Source organism: Montipora foliosa, chromosome 11, assembly GCF_036669935.1.
Source record: "Montipora foliosa isolate CH-2021 chromosome 11, ASM3666993v2, whole genome shotgun sequence".
Taxonomy (NCBI): Eukaryota; Metazoa; Cnidaria; class Anthozoa; order Scleractinia; family Acroporidae; genus Montipora; species Montipora foliosa.
In genome coordinates this window covers 13569210-13587106 of record NC_090879.1, presented here as the reverse complement: position 1 = coordinate 13587106, position 17897 = coordinate 13569210, and the positions used below count along the sequence as shown (strand labels likewise).

General features: G+C 39.0%; 1 protein-coding gene across 2 annotated transcripts in view; it reads right to left on the bottom strand.

Annotated features, from left to right (window-relative positions):
- The window catches only part of LOC137976543 (sterile alpha motif domain-containing protein 11-like), a 20286-nt gene extending 4708 nt beyond the window's left edge, over positions 1-15578 (bottom strand). The window contains exons 1-4 of one of the 2 annotated variants that reach the window (XM_068823918.1): positions 15424-15578; positions 5719-6565; positions 4270-4350; positions 2988-3351 (exon numbers count right to left, since the gene is read on the bottom strand). In XM_068823918.1, coding sequence (XP_068680019.1) covers positions 2988-3351; positions 4270-4350; positions 5719-6336 — 1063 coding nt within the window. In that variant the 5' untranslated portion in view covers positions 6337-6565; positions 15424-15578. The remainder of the gene's footprint in view (positions 1-2987; positions 3352-4269; positions 4351-5718; positions 6566-15423) is intronic. The other variant, XM_068823919.1, reaches the window with a different exon arrangement.
- Positions 15579-17897: the final 2319 nt, after the last annotated feature.

The window sequence follows — 17897 nt, the reverse complement described above, 5'->3', positions numbered from 1 at the left end:
AGGCCTTATTTTTAGTCTTGTTTTCAATATTCTTTTTTTCACGAGAACGACCTGTTTCCTCGTACTCTTTAAGTAATTTAGTCTCACCAAATATATGTTATTTTAGTCTGCTGCGGTTTCAAAAACTTTTCATCATATTCAGAAACGCTCGATTCCCCAAGAACGGTGAATTGTGCGTACGTGTTCTTGGAAACTACCAGAAACGGAAAACGAAACGTCAACGCGAGAGGCTTCTTCCTGCGCAAGGTATCAATTACAGGCCGATCAACAAGCATTTTGTGTTTTATTTCTGTTAAGTCAAACAGGGCAGAAAAGTTTAATCTGTTCCTTGCACTTCGAGCAACAAGGGCGCACTCCGGTGGAAGGATCCGAGAGCATTTTTTTTTAAATTTTCTTTTTAGCCTCAGTCAGTTATCTCGACGGGATGCGACAGCTTTCCGTAAAACGGTGGGAACTGGTCTGCAACCAAAGCAGCTGTCGAATCCCCATTTTGGCCCCGCGGGCTGAATCACCTGAACAGCTAAATATTGATTCTCCTCGAGTTTGCTTAAATTTCTCAATATTTATCACACAGCGAGTTCTCAATTAGAGTTTTGTATGTACAATACAGACAGTTCATCTGTCATTGGCGAAAAAACAAAAGTGGACTCGACCGGGCAGCAGCTACTAATCAAGTATATTTGTACGCTATATCGTTCTAATTTTAAAATTTCACACGCAGTGGCGTGCAAAAGGTACTTCCGAGGTGTAAGTAGATCCGGAAAAGGGTTTTAACGCTGACAACCAACAGCGAGAACTAATCTTAAAAGCGCACGAAATAAATGACCATGTTTTGTTGCAAATTAGACACAGCGGCCCAGAAACATCGCTTTTGTATCGTGCAATGACGTCAGACATTTTCTCACGCAGCAGTAAGCCAAATTAAAAACTAATGTGGGGGAGGGGTGGGGCACTGTTTTGCGCTGCATGCGAAGGCATATGTAAGACACAATGGAAAAAGTAAACATACAGGTTTTCAAGCATTCTTTCACAAACTACCGCGTTAAGTAGTTGTCGACTGTCCTGGCCTTAAGCTATCAGCCACTAAAAAAAAGGGACAGTAAGGAAATGTCTTTTACTGGGTTCGTACTTAAATTACAAGGCGAAGCTCGCAGTTTTGATTGACGTCGCCTCAGGTTAATACAAATGATTTCACGTTAATATGAATAATCTTTGTCCTTCGAACCTGCATATTACCAGATTTGAAGGATGGCGACAAAGATCAGGGGAAATTGAAAATTGTTTAACATCAGAGTATCGTGTACAATTCTTAAATATATGCGATTACAGTTAGAGGTGAGGTATTTAACTGAAGATATGGTATACACTTTTGATAATTAAAGTTCTCCGTCTTTTTAAAACATTGTAATATCACGATGAGATCATATTCTTACAGTGGACTTTGGAAAGTTTGAAACCGTGAAACAGTAAAACTGAAATTTCCTTCATCTCGTATTGCAAACACGATAAACAAAAAAACAGGTTGTAACAACATGCAACATGCAAGACCGACGCCGCGAGTAAGATGACATTTACGAGCTGTTAGTTTATTTGCATAAAATATTCGGTAACTTCCAATTAAATGCTATTAGTCTTGTATCCAAAGTAAAGGTATACTTAAAACCACAAATTTACCAAAGGCGGAGTAAAACTTGGCTTTTCGTTACGTAATACATGTTAAAAAAAAAAAACAATGAGGATATATTAGCTTAAAAGCGCAAAAAGTAGGGCAGATCTTACTTCCCTCTGCTACATGTATTTAAATTTAGTTCGAATTGAAGTAATGATAGGATGACGCAAGGACTTGCATCTCTTTATCTCATTCAGTTTAGAATCAGTTGTTAGGATTTTGCTCTTAAAATTGTCATATACTTGAAGGATTTGGAGAGCTCAAATTATTTTTTAGGCCCAAAAACGTTGCAGCTAGGAATTTAGCACTTGCAAAACAGCCTAGAAATATGAAAATACCCAAGCTTTAATTAACGGGATTCGGCCCCCGATGTACGTGCGATTGACACTGCTTGACCATTTTAGCTCATGATCAAGCCATGTGTTCGTTGTACATTCCAAGATGATAACCGATGGAACTTCGAATATACGGTAGCTTATTTTCTGACCGAAATAATATCATAGCTTCGAGGCCCGTTTGCGACTGCTTTGTGGTTGCTTCCTTAAATGCGAAGACCTTTCGCAAAGATTATAGTCCGCAGTTCCATGAGGTAAGTCTGATATATTCTCCATACGTTCCGCTGTTTTTACATTTGACCAAGAGTTACGGGATGACTGAAAATTTATCACAGGATCCTTCACATGGCTTCAAGAGTGAATAAGCAAACATCTTGCACTAGTTTTGAATACCTCACAAAATACTACCAGATTACTTTGTATCCAAATAAATTTAGCTTCAAGGAAGGCACCATGAAGTATTGGGCAAGTTGGAAAGATCTCTCAGCTTTGCTCTTAATGTTGTCCCCAATCAAAAAGATATGAAATAGATTTCTAAAGAGACAGCTAAGTTGAGTTTAAAATTCATCAGAAGGTTCTGACCGTATTGTAAACACAAAAATCTCAAAAAGGTTTGCTATTGACAAGATATCTTTTCACAGGTCATGAAAAAAGCTCAAGTAACTAGGGAATCGAAAAAGGATGCCATTTATACCCGCAAAATTAACGCATCTCCCAATCTAGACCATTACTCTTTATAACATCCAAACCTGAAACTTGGTAAATAGACCCCACTTCATAATCGTTAAAATAAATTGCAAAAAAGTGAAAAAAAGACGTTTTGCGCTCGATATAAAAAATAATCTGATCAGCACAAAAACGTGGGCCTAACAACATTTCCAGAAAAAAATGAAATATTGTTGTGTTTTCATAAATAAGAGCTAAATCTCGTTTTATGAAAGATGAACGTCAACACCGACGATTATGCAATAAAACTGACTTACTTGCTCGTCTTTTCATGTCCACAAGTTTTGCAGAGCTAACCGGAGATAAACTTCGCGCTCGCTTGGCTTCTGTACCGGGAGAAAATGGGCAATCGTCGGTTGGTTCGGAACACTCGGACGCAGTAGACGAATTGGAATCCACAGCAGGCGATGCTCTTGGCTCTACGCCGTTTCGCAAACCACTGCCACCCATACAATTGCTAGCTTCTGACGATGATCTTTGCCTTGCCTCAGCGGCAAGAGCCAATCCGGCCTCTGTGGCATAACCATCTTGTCTCCAGATACCTTTAACAGAATCCTTTCTCTTTCTATTTGGGGAAGGAGGTGACGATACACTGCATTTGCTGGCTAACCTCCCACGGTTCTGTTTCAAGATACACATATAAAAGAACTGTTTCGCGATTATATTGATTTCAAAATAATAAAATTCCCAGTCGATGTTCACGGATGACGGAACCATAAAAGAACACTTTGTAAAAGAGAAAGTCCTGCGTTGCTAGGTCGTCTTCATGTCTTTTAAATGTATATTTGTGTAACATCATTTCAAGGTAAACATAATTTGTTCTGGCCCATTCTTAAACAGAATGAAGAGAAAAGATGTCTTTAAAAACTGCAAACTAGTTCGAGTTTCTTTTTTCCAATACTCTAACTGATTTTATTTTGCATTCAAAATTTGTTTCTGTCCTAAATAAATTCACTCAAAGCACGAACTTGGTGTCTAAATCCCTGTGTCGAAAACGCTAGAAATTTGCAATTTTTAAAAAAAATATGGCTTTTGTGCACGATTTCTATGAAGTGCTATGACACTTGAAAAAGTTTAACGATATTTCAAGGAATTGATCAGTTTTTAGCTCACAGAATGCGACACTGAGCTCCTGGTAACTTCAATATTCCGTATCCTCCATGCCGCTTTTGAAATTAATTGATCGCTTCATTTGTGATACATTGCAATATTCGAAACGAACAGCCGTTAATCGTTATCGAAATAAACGTATGGGAAAACGTCACAGAGGTAACCGTTTCCCGCTTGATGAAAGCGCAATGTTTACAAAACTCCCTGCTCAAACAAAAGATAACACCCAGGACTAATATTACACGAAGTACGACGCGGAATAATTGATTGATACGGGCCAAGGTCCCGGGTAATTATCCAACGCCATTAATTTCCGTTTACACCTTTCGCAATGCGAGGAGAAATGTGTCGCCGCCTAAAACAGGATTTTCTTCAAAGTGTAAAGAAAGGATATTGACAGCGCTTTAGCTTGATAAAATGTTCACTAACTTTGTGTTGATGATTTCCCGCCCTGTCTGTGCCAAGAACACGCTTGACAATGCTGCGTACGTGATAAAATTTGCCCGGTGTCTAAAACATATAGAAGGTACTTGAGCAAAGCCATGTTTTATCGTGACTTTTGACCTCAGTACGCAAGCTTCATTAATTAACGCTAATTCAGCTCCTCTTATTGCCCTTTGATTTCCTGTCTTTTTGTTCATTGGGCATCTCCTAGGTATTTAGCACGTGAGCGATACGGAGGTAGCTGTCGGATATTTCGCATTGTCAGCGATGCTAAATAAATACAGCAGCACTCCAAGAGAAAAAAATTAGGAAAAACCCACATTTTCAAAAATAAAAACCATTGTAGGTATGAGCCATAAATTTATCGATGTTAAATGGTAGTGAGCTGAGATAATTTGGACGCGGTTGCCTTAAGTTGACTCGTTTCCCGGTTTGCGCGCGCTATTTTTGTCCGGAAATGATTGGATTCGTCCAAACAAAGCGCATTGTGCGCGGCTTGTCAAGGTGTTCTCGAAGTGCAAAGTCTTTTCGCTACGCGCACGCTGTGCATTTCTGCGTCTTCATCCAAAGTAGCTTCCGAGTCGCACACATATTTATGGTCTAGTAGATAAAGAAAACACAGCGATCTTTTCATTTTCCAGCACCAGAAACTTGCGTACCTTGATAACAAAGGTGAAACACCGTTGAACAAAAGAGAGACCTAAACCAACAGTGTTGCAGACAAAACACCTTTACCCCTAAGCCGAAAAAAAATACTTCTGTAAGCTAAAATCAACCGCAAGGATAACTTCAGCTGTGTACCTGGGATTTGATAAGACAGAGAATTCGTGCGTCCCTTTCAAGAGTCATTGTTTCTCTAAACTGTTAATATTATCCCCGCCTTATGCCGTCACCTTAAAGGTGATGGCAAATAAATACCAGACGATCTGTACGTTCTCTCAGAATTTGTCAATATTCAACAGTTTCATTTATTATCGAGAAAATGTTCGCGAATTTTTTAAACTGTGGGAAAAAAATCGCATAACTTCTCGTCCGAGCAAAATGCAGTTGAATTTTTTAGCGTAGTTTAATTGTTTTGACAACAACGGCCGTTATGACATAATCAGACAACTTGAAGAGGGATAATAGCTGACTTTTTAAAAGAGCATTTTGCGGACCGATATTGAAGCCACGATACAACCAGATACAGTAGAACTCCACCACGCTGAAAAGAACAAAAGATCAGGCGACAAAAAAAAAAAAATTCAAAAGAACTATGCAATATTTCAGGTCATTTATTCTTCAATAGCTAAGAAAGATTGGATGATTTACATTTCTCGCAGGGCATAATTTTAAATTTAGATAAGGCATGTTCGCGGAGAACTGAAATTTTAAAATAAAATATTTTACGATCAGGCATTTATTGAGATATATAATTAAACACTAATTGCTTACCACTGGTGATGAAATTCTGCATCCGAGGCAATCACAAATTGGAGGATGAACTTTGATAAGTCCGCGTGCAATCAAACTTTTTAGAGATTTTCCTTTATAGCGGATGCTTCTTTTCCAGTCTTTGGCCGTTTCTCGTCCACTTATATACTGTAGTTCATTTGGAGTCAGCCACTCTCCTTGAAATAAAATACAAGGCCCTTTGCTCCCTTGGCATAACTTGGATACGTAAAGAAGTGCTGCGTTCTCGCCGCATTGTATTTCCAAGGGTTCTTCCGTTATGCCATCCGCTGGCGCCCGTTCGTTGCTTACATCAAAGGGAAGTGGTTCGCTGATAATTTTTTGAGCGAAATCGCTTGGTTCAGTTTTTACATTGAAGTTGGACTGATCTGAGTGTGTGAAGGCGGTGAGAGGCGATCCTGTGGCGACCACAGAAGTGGAATTCTGACTCAACGCAGGCATTGGCACAGAAGAGCCGCCGTTGGAATTAAGTTCGTGAGGGCCGTCACGTTTGTATCCGGAGCCAAGGTTCTGGTTGAGTGTCGTAAGTTCATTAGCATGCAATAAACCGGCGCTTGTGTCCCTTGAAGCAGCCTGTTCCAACTGCTCATTCACAGACATATTCACATTCTCGCGCACAAACAAGTAACAGATCCAGGCAAAGAACTGTGAAGCCAGTGGCAGCAATTTCCTCGAAATTTACCATTTGTGACGAAGATGCGCGGCGTTTGTGTGTTATCGCGAGGCGACACCGGCGACCAGCAAACTGCCGTCTGTCGGCGACAACCTTGGCGCTTTTTATTTGACGTCTTACCCTGCTGACATCCCACAAGTCTGATTGGTTAGCGACCTGTCGGAGTGGAACGCTAATCATTAAATCGACCAATAAGTAGCGAGCATAGAAATAAACATCAAGTCTACGATTACGGCATTTGAACACTAAATTTATGTCTGCGAGCAAATTTAGGAAAACAAAAATTAAAATTCGTCTTTCATTTGCTCGTTGGGGCGTGTAAATAATAAAACATAAAGAAAGGGTAGATTTGCAACCTTATGCTTTTTAAACTAAAATTTTAACTTTTTAACTTCCTCTCATTTTCATCTGTATAAGTATTAAATTAATTACGTCAATGCTCAGCCGACTGGATGTGAAAGCTATACGGTCGATGCAAAACAGAAAGTTTTTTCTTTTTGAAATGCTTAAGTCAATTTTTCCGTCTGTAGATGAAGAAAATTATGATCTTCGCCAACAGTGGTGTTCGTGTTGTGTGTTATCAGACACGTGAATAATTCATGTACACGTACGATCGAAAAATTTATAATCAAACCATTGTGCTCCGAGGGAGATGACGTCATTGCTTCCCACGCAAATGCTCAAGACTAAACTGAACTAAACTGGAGATATGATAAAGTTGACTCCATTTTTTAAATAATAAATTTCCCATTGGTGACAAAAAACGGCGACTGCAAGAACGATCGAAAAAGAGATTGCAACATTTCGGAAACGTTTTTGACTAGAATTTGAACAGTGGTTTCCGAGCGATTTCGCAACCTCGTAAGTGGACGAAAATAAACCGTCAGAAATTAAAGCCGATAACACCCAACCAGAAATGAGGCGGAATGAATAAGTTTATTAGTACCTAGTTGTTTTCAATGAATAGAGCGAATTCTTGCTTGAATGTTATTTACTGGAATAAAATGACGAACAAGGGTTAACATCGCTATGAACACGCGACAGGGCATAAATATTGATCGACGCAATGAATTGCTAGTTCCATTCGCTTCCTGTTCAAACGATATCAAACCTAACGATATAAAAGTTTATGTGCGACGCCAAGGTCGCCAAGAATATACTGCTTCCCTTTGTGGATTAATTCCTGTTTGACCGGATTTTGGCTCGACGCTAGAGTTTCTGTTACAATAGGTGTGAGACTACCAGTGGCAATTAAAGTCCGCAGAGAAATTAAAAAATTAACCTGCATACAAATAAATGAATTGTAAGTTCCGCATAAACAGTATCAAAATGCTCTGAACTTAGAACGAGTCCGAACAAAGCTATAGCTCCGATAGCTTGGCTACCCTGCGTCGTACATTTTTGGAAGTCTCATCAGCTGCAGTTATTTCGAATGCCGTATTAGATACATGCATGTACTGTAGTTGGGATGCATATTGGCTCCTGCTTCCATTTAGTATTGGGTGCAACTGTCTAAAAAGTGTTAAAACAGCCGCAAAATGGATCATTTAAGTGTTTTAATCATGGAAATATTAACAACCGAAGATGGATTTCAACTAGGCACATAGTATGAAACCAGTGTAACGCACAAACTAACAAGTTTTGCAGTTACACTATTGGGAAAGAACATTCCATGGAACTCGACGACCAAGAAACTGAAATATTATAATCTTCGACATGCTCATTCAAACCTTACAAATAGGCGATGACACCAACTACTTGCGCGACGGAAGCCTTGGCCATTTTGTCTGCCGTGTAAACGGCGAGGAGGCCACAATCGGCGACCTTTGACTTGTCAGTTTTGTCAAAAGACTCAAAAGATCCTTCGTCTTTTTCCCAGAATCAAACCTTTTAAATCCAGCCAGCAATTTGCTAACATTCGGAGGTAGGTTACATTTTATGAAATCCTTGTCTTTCAGAACGATATTCACTGAGCCATTTATTTTGTCCTTAGTTGTACATAAATCTCTTAGCGCTTGCACTTGTAGAGGCGACGGCTGCTTGCAGTATAATTCCAGCAAATATAAACGTCAATTGTGTGATTTTAAATAAGTGAGCGACAGTGTAAACCATGCACCCGAACTGGTTTTTATACGGCATTAAATCCCTAGAAAATAAGTTACTTGAATGAGAAGAAGTGACCAATGGAAGAAAAAAGAGACAGCGATTTTATCATGTAACTTAACATTTCAAACCAGTTGCGCGACACAACACTGAATTGAAGATTATCAGGTCGCGGCACATCTTCGGCAAACGTGTGTTGTTTTGATTTTGCAATAAAGGCCCTGAAGTGCCACAAATGAGCAGTGTGGTATTCCAAGTCTTCCAGCTGTGACTCCAAACTGCACATTCACCTGTCACATAGCTCACTCTAATTGTTTAGGAGCTGTTGTATTAAGGATTAGTTTAACAACAATACTTCGCTTTACTTCCAGTAAAAGATTCTCGACTTCGAATAAATAACTATCTTTTGCACGAGAAGTGAATTACTGTAAATTATTCCTCATACACGAACTAAAACAGTCTAAAACAACAAGCTCGACACGTCACACATTTTGCAGGATGAACAGGAACTTCATCACTGCTGTGCCTGCTCTTTAAACGGGGCCCCAGCTGCGATTTGGCCGCTATAATTATTAGCTCTTAATAATATTCGGACGGTTAATGCTAGGCTAGACAAGCAACTGGTGCTTCAAACAAAGAATTCGAATGGTTAGTTAAAGGGTAGGTGGTGTCCTGCGTCTCTTGAAATGTCGTGCAATCGTGTTGGGCAGACTCATTCACCGGCAAACTTTTAAATATTCTCACCCAAACCAAAAGAAAATAACACTAAACTTCGAAGCAAGTTTTGAGGTTGTACGAGAGGGGACAACTTGCAATACTAAAATCCTTATTCACCCGCAATACCAGGTTGTTCTTGTTCCATACAGCTGTGGTCGTTGGTTATGATATTTAAGTTCGCAGCTTGAGCTGGACAACTCGTAAATAAGTAAGTCATACTTGTAAAACATGCTTCTCTTGTGTATCTCAAAATTCAGATTATTCGACTCTTGAGGTTTTTGCCAGTAAAATCATCATTTGTTTAACAAAGAAAAGTGTACATGCCCATCACCACATAAGTTTACCTTTTCATTTAGTGACAATAGTCACAGGTGACTTGTCAAGCAAAAATGGTGCGACATTTTTACAAAAATTGAGATTCGGCCTTCGTCGAATCAAGTTCGTCGAGTAAAAACAAATGAATACTGAAAATGTGGTTTGTTGTGAAAAGATTTGAGGTTGTGTTTAATTTTCGCTAGGGTAGATGAAGATGGGCATTGTACGAATCACTTCTTTTTGCCTTCAATTATGCGCACTGTCCGTTAATTTTTAAAACATAGAATTTTGATTGAAAATTTTGACTGGACTCGTTTTTCCAACAATTTTTGGATCATATTACAGAGAAATCGTACAAAAGCCTTTCCTTGAAAATTTATTATGAGGTGTGCTTTTTCCCGCTAACTAAGTGTACTTATTTTTTCTGAGACATCCATCTCGTCAGTTTTATCCTTAAAAATACCCGTTGCGGACCTATTGATAGCACACTTAACGTGTCAAGACTTCGATCTGCTGTTCTGAATTTTAATATTCAAGTGCTTTAGATTCGAGTCAAACGGAAAGCTAAAAATCTTTTTGAAGGCTTAAATCGACTGAATCCTGATAGGGATTTTATTTTCCAAAATAAATGTCCCTGGTGATGGCATGTTTGCCAACTCATTTGAAATTTCAGTAAGGTGTTGGAGGCCAGACATGTCTGAGATGGTTATGACGCGCCACAGTGAGCACATTTGTTCCCTGACTTCCAGGGTTCTCTGTGTTTGGATGTTATCATTCTATCAAAATATAGAAAATGCAGAGCTCTTGAAAGAGAATTCTACTCGACCTCGATTTGTTTAGGTGTGGTTCCACTCTTTTTCTAGTACCTCACGGTATTTCGCCAGCCTGTCTTCCTTTTATTTACTGGTACATTAATTATTAAGTTGTTGTTCGATTCCACAAATTTTGAATTCAGCGGGCAGCTCAAAGCGAACTATGTCTCTTCCAACACAATATTCATGTTATTTGCGCATGAACCAAAATTTTCAAAACCAGCCGAGTTTACAACAGTCTGGATTTTGGTCTGTATGTAAGTGGTAGATTCCACATGTCCTTCGTTTTTAAAATTGACCTTGAATTTGCGTGACCGGAAATACTTTTTACGACAGGGACATATAAGTCGGAAACTGGTGGGCGCGGTTCACAAAAGGCGGCTTTGTACTTGAAATGATAACAAGTTTTTGGTACATAAATCAACCTTGTTTTAAAGGAAACGTTTTCCGATCACAAATAAAGGAAGGTCTAGATTTTAAAATAAAAAATAAGGCAGATATATTTTGGCAATTTGTTCTTAGACAATTGTCTAGTCTTCGGAAGACGGAAGATCTTCAGTCTTGCAGTCTTCTTCTTCATCCAAACAAGCTCGCCTTTTTGGAGATTGTTTTAAAGTTGATACATTTATAAATTGCCTGATTTTGTCAAGAGTACAAGGCAATGTTCGGTAACAAATGTCAAGAGGTGGTGCAAAAGATTGCACCCAATTTTTAATCTTCTCATTTCATTTTAACAGAGGTCCATTGAAACTAGAACGCAGTCATTTCAATCTGATCAACCTTTTCAATCCGCGATTCCAATTCATTAACACAGGATTGTCCAGTTGCAACAGTTGAAATTCGTACACTCAACTTTCTCTTTCTCTTACTTATTTTCGCAAAAGTTGGCTCAGTGCTAGTTTCGCTGCTAGCAAAGCTGATCTTAAGGTAGCGGACAGGAAACTGAATCAATTTTTTTTGGTCTTTCTCCAACTTTGGACTTACAGCATAGCTCCGAAGTAGAATGATTCCGGCATCAGACGACGGTAAATTTCCCACCCTTTAAACCATTTTTTCTTGCTCAGTTTTCAAGCGATCATTGAGCATTAAAGCATGCACTGAAGAAACTGTAATACTTTGCATGGTGATTTTCAAACATTGGAAGCCGGACTATGAGACAAGCTTTCCTCTCAAATTTCAGGAAACGATCAGTTTCAGTTTTGTTTGGCTTCTCAATGCAACACAGGTTTAAACACGAAGGGCTCTTTCCAAAATCCTTAGTGTAGAAACTGCCTTAATGAAACTTACTTTCACTAGAACTAAGTTTCGCGAAATGTAATGAGACTTTACATTTTGTGGTTTGTCAAAAAGCGTGTGAACGTGTCATATTGAGGTATGCTTGCAGCATTGAAGCAATTCGTTAATATGGCACACCATGGGCTTAGCATCATATATTCATTCATTCCAGGACAAATTAACATAAGAGATTCATGGCAGATGAATAATAGACCTTTTCGGCTTGTACATTTTGTTTTCCCAATACAGATCATGTGATAATACTCGGGAGGTTTGGTCTTTTGTTTTGTTCATTAAAATGAGGGCATGCAAGCATGAATATGCCTGCATGCACTCTTTTTAATGAACAAAACAAAGGACCAAACCTCCCGAGTACTATCACATGATCTGTATTGGGAAAACAAAATGTACAAGCCGAAAAGGTCTATTTCATTTGGTTAATTTTTGTCAGTGCCTTTGCAATTTTTTGTCATATGTTGTTCAATTTTGAGTCCCCCGAACTTAAATGCAACGTAATATATACAAATGATATAAAAATTTGTATATGTGAGAATACTATCAATATTTTGTAAAAAGGTTCTTTTATGCCAGCCGTTGAGAAGTTACTTAATTGACTCGCCCTTCGGTGACATGAACTACTTCCCGAAACTCGACCATCTGCCGGGGTCCGCACAAGACGGCATAATACTCTATTTGCCATCTCCAACGAAAAGGCTATGAAACTTAATACGTTGCAACTTACCTTTTCTTAATATGGCACGTGCCTGTAGGCTCGACGATGTAGTTGAATGACTGGATGACTTTCGAGATTTTTTACCTCCTCAAGGCAATAATGGCTTCTTCTTAACCTTCTCACACCTGATTGTAGGTCAAGTTTACGATCTGACTTGCAAGGATCTCTCACCAAAATTTCATGATACATTCCGGCTACACCTTCACAGCATTCAGTTGTATATATCCATGCATTGTCATCTCTCTTCTTTAAAAACACGACACAATCAAGACAGTAGCCATAATTATCTTCAATTCAAAGTGAACACTGGAGACCTAAAAGGATCACTGGTGTCAACTCTCGCCGTGAATGCAAGTATTTGAGCTAAACTGTGTGACATCTTGCGAAACGAGCATTCACACGGTTCAATACGTAGCTTGCAGTCCGATGGTACAGTACAACGAGATGAAATCCTAAACTACGGTTTTATCTTCACATGCATAAGTTGTTCTACGATTCGAAATATTACTGTACATATTGATCGCCAGATGTGGACTAGGGGGTTGACCTCAAAAGCGACAGAGCAGAGTTGGTGTTTAACTTGGCTAAACTAAACCAGGCTACAGTATCTGAGGACTCCGTGGATTCGTCCGCTTGTCCGCTTGCTAATCAATAGTGCAGCTGTCTTTTTAACTGTAAGAGGTTCAATAGTGATGCTAGTTTCAGTTCTTTCCAGCACAATTCAATAGACTGCCAACCTGTCCCACCTTCGTACGTTGAGCAGAACTTTGCCATAGCGCTGTTATTGTTCTTTACGAATCGTTCCCAAGTTTTGAATCAGTATTTGAATCGCTTCTACAATATGAACTCTTATTAATATTTCAATAAAAATGAAAGCGATGGTGAGTTGTATCCAGTCATCAAGTGAGGTCGTTTGAAAATAGCAGTTGAGTTGCCATTGAAAAGTACCGAACTACAATGTAGCTCCGGAGAGCACACTTTTATGCGAAGAAATCCGTAGATGTTTACAAGAGAGGACGCAAGGAGGGTTTTTCCGCGACATGATGGGATTTCTCACAGTAATTGCGTGAATGTAAAGCAAGTTTTGTGCAATAACTCGTCCGTTGTTCCGTGTCACCAGTTTTCTAGAGGTATTCTGTATGTTCTTTCCCGCTGACTTCCCAAACGAAATCTCGTAAAAGTGCAATAAAAATATTGCGGCGCTAAAATAGATATCGCTTTTGATAAAGATGCCATGGTGGTGGGTCTTTAAGAAATTTCTACCAGCAAAATGTATAACATAGAATAAACTCGATAAAGGGGTAATCAGCAGTGACGTTGTTCTTTTTAAAATGTTTTTGGGGTATAAGGAGATTTCATTTGTACATAGACAGTGATTCAACTTCACCCTCTAATGACAAAGGGGATAAAAACATATTCTTGCCTTTAATGAAAAGATTGCCATTTTCCATTCTTAGTACTTGCAAAGAGTCAGATTTTTGCGAAAGATTCAAGATTGAAAACGAAATCAAGGGAATCTTCCTCTCAGAACTGCAACTACTTACCTGATATCATGGATAAAATTATGTACATACCCAAAAGAAACGTTCAGGGTCTAAACGCTTTATTTCATTAATATTAAATGTAGGGAATTGCATCCAAAACCTTTGTTCTCGATAAGAAAATAAATATAGCAATGTTGAGACTAAAGACTTTGACAGTCAAGCTTGTTGTCTATATCAGGAATAGTCAGTTGTAAGGGAAAATTACTGAGGTCAATTAACTCGAGCTCTTTCCCGTGATTGTTTATATCTAAGATTTAAACACCGTTGATAATATCTTCAAGAAATTTTATACTCGATCCGGTTTTAACAAAACAAAAAGCAAATCAGTACTGTCTATAAATCGATTGAATAACTGGAAATTAATAGCTGAGAGGAAGAAGACGAAATAAGATATGCTGAACACAATAGTCATGCCCACGTTGCAACCAACAGCAAAGTTGAGATTCTCTTTACTGGAGAATGAAATCGAATGTGGCTTAAATGTGACGAGCATGTTATATTTTTCTTTTAGCATTCCGTTTGAAAAGATTGGTTACGAGACTGTAGGAAGTAAAATGCCCCTTGAAAGTGCTTCCGACAAACAACCGTTTGTTGGAAGCACCGTTTGAAATGTTACCTTGTAATGTTGTTGTTTGCTGTTTTCAAAAGGAAGGATCCACAATTAGCTATTACTAACAGGTCGCTTATTTTAAGACAGGTACTGCTAAGAGCTGCAACATTAGCAGCGATTTATGAATATTTTAGTGCTGCTGTTCCAGTGTAGCGGAACCACCAATACCCATCAATGCTCTTGTCTGGAACAATGATGGAAAATTCATGAACCTTCCGATTGCGTTGCGAAGAAAAAAAAAATTCATTGTTAGTAAACAAACTTTACTACAGTTCGCTAGAAGAGACTCGCTTGCCTTTTCATTACCAGACAAATGCCAGTCGATGCGCGTTTGCAACCTTTCAATTTTTTGGGCGAGACACAGTCCCCCTGCAGTGATATTTGAAATGACTGCGGAAGGAAGACATCAAAGTTCCTCAAGTGAATTCAGATACAGTTTGATTCATGATTTAAACCGTTTGGCGCAACTTATTGCCAAAAAATTTGACTGCAGCTCAGTGCCTGAGTAAGTTTCTAGCATGTTCCGCTCAAATGCAAAAATGATATTTGCAAGCACTTCGAACGTTCAACGTGGTATACATAACGACCGAATTGTAATATCTGACGCAGAAAATGAGAGGACTCCAGGAAAATGTTCAATATCGCAGCCGGTAAGGCTTGTTTTAAATTTGAATTCTTAAGTATTGATTTCTGATCTCTGCTTTTTAAATGACTCTCAAAATAATATTTAAATGAAAATTAAAAGTCACAACTACCTCCTGGGGAAACCATAATCTGAAATTGTTGCGTTTCGCTGCATAGAGATTCCCAGCAATCGGCCCAAACCTAAAATTTCCAAATGGCAGGGCTCGCGGCAATACCTCACGCATACAACGCTTTTTACAAAATTCAATGCACTAACATACCTGGCTCAATATGGCGAACAAAACGGCGGCAGTTTAACTTTCGGACCTGTCTTCGCCACGAGGCTGTGTATTGCAATTAATCTAGTGATTCCGAAGAAAAGAATTTGATGAAGATTGCGCAACCTCTGGTTTCGTTTTGGAGCCTAATCAAATATCCTGAAGATTTTTGATTCGATTCATATCCAATGTCAGAGACTGCGGCGCGCGCGTGAAGGAATGACACGACACGACACGGCGGAGTGACTTTCACATGTCCGAGTGTTCATCGCGCCTCGCTCACACGGACTATTGACGTCATAACAGCTGTCTTGAACTTATAAAAACAATGAACTCCGCAAAGAACTTGTCTGTTGCTACGTGTGATTGCCTTACAAAACTCCTTCGATTGGGTTTTCTTTGTTTGCGGATTATTCTTCACCTCTTCACACATCGCTCTGGCACCTTCTAAGAAATTGTGCGTGCGTAAATGATCGTCCGCCGTGATCGCAAAAGTTCTGCTTGTAAAGTGGCGACCAATCACATTAGCGCCGTTTGTTTCGATGCTCGTTGGCGGCCAGTCGTTAAATTACGGCAAAATATATCGTACCCACCACTGTGTTTTTGCATGGTTTTAGCTACAATACGCGCTATGTTTTTTTCAGCAAAACAAGAATTATGAAATGTCAGTCATGCTGAGTGCAGAGGTGTAAAAATTGTCGCCCTATCAATCAATTAAATTCCTTGATCCGGCCCGTATTTATTTCTTGTGAGCAAACATATGGGCATTTCCTGCCCTCGCAATCGAATGTCAAGCGACAGTTTTATTCGATTCAGGAAAATATCAAATAATTTAACATTCAACAAATCATTACGCGTTCAACTGAAAGTGCAAAAAAACTCTCAGGGAAGACAAGTTGCTCTGATATCGAAAAACTCATGCGACGAGTTTAGATAAAATGTCACAGACCATTCCACATTAAATTGTAAGAGTGATTTGCATCTTTAAACTTCCTTTCGCGTGCAAGTACTTTTCAGTCTCCGGGAAGTTTTAGTCCAAAGGTCGTTTTCTTCCACCCGTCACTTAATAGCGTTAAGTCCCCCTGACCTCCTCCCCCAGGACACAGAATAAAACTCTCTAGGGGCGGATCCAGGATTTTTTTAGGAGGGGGTGCACCACTAAGGAATGGCGCAGCTGACTGGTGAGGTTTTTTAATTTTTTGCAGAATACCAGTTGTATTAGAAAGCCACACGTCATCTCAAGGGGGGGGAGGGGGAGGGGAATTGCGCACCCCCTTCGCCCTCCCCCCTAGATCCGTCCCTGCTCCCCATATTCTCTTGAGTGAAAAGTGAGACATCAAATGCACGTTTGGACGTGAAGCTCTTTCTTTCGTCTATGGTGTTCTATTATCGTGGGTGGTAAATAATTTGCAGCTATATTTCCTTGAAATATTGAACAAAATTATCGAGAACGTTCTTTAGCCTCCATGATCATTCCTTTCACTCAGAGTTCATCAGTGGAAATAATCCATCTGGCCATCAGTTTCGTATAAAAGGAAATGGGATCTGAGTCAACTTACGGTGGCCCTTTTTTCAGTTTCGGTTCCTGCAACCCTACGCACTTGTGGGGATCCCTGCCCTGACAAATTCCCAGAACTTTTGGGAATACCTCCTGGCAGTAAAGCTCTTTGACTTTCTTCGACATATATTATTATAATTAACACTGTCTTCTTCGCTGGAGGCCTTTTGTCTTAGACTATTTTATATTTAAAGTGAAGTAGTCAAAACGTCTTTCTTTCGTTAAAACAATACACAAAAGCACAAGATACCTATTACACAATAGCCTTATCATTTGCGATCGAGAATCAACTCGTTCCGCAACAACTTTCGCTAGTACTGTCATAATACGTCACGTTCTCTCTTTTAAAAGTTTTGTCCTCTAATCAGCCCCTTCTTCGAGTTCAAGTTCAAGTTCAAGTTTATCAACCATGTTAAGTCTGTAACTATCAAAAATAAAGTTACACAATCTCGCAAACAGCAAACGCTAATCTGGGCTGGTTGTGATAACTTGTTTATATTGGAGTTTAAACAAAAGAAGACCCGGTAAAGAAAAGATTTTTTTTCCGTCAAGGTGGCCAGGTCAACGTAACTCTTTCCATACTTGACGAACTGCAGCAGTGTTTGCTGGAGGCACCCAGCCACGGAAATTTTCAGAACAAGGAGAGTGGTTTTGATATGGTTTTATGTAAGGAAATTTTAATTTTATATTGTATGATAATAATTTTTAATTTTTATCCTGTATGATGACGTTATAGAATTTATTTCTAAATCATTGTTAATTTTTATATCTTAAAGTGATATTATGCTGTTTTCAGTCAATAAAGTAGATGTAGATGAAAATGTAGAATGGCTGGATCTACAAATACCTTTTTTTTAATAAAAGTTTTGGCACAAATCAATTGAGGCTACATTACTCCAGTGAAAAAAGCTCCACGTTT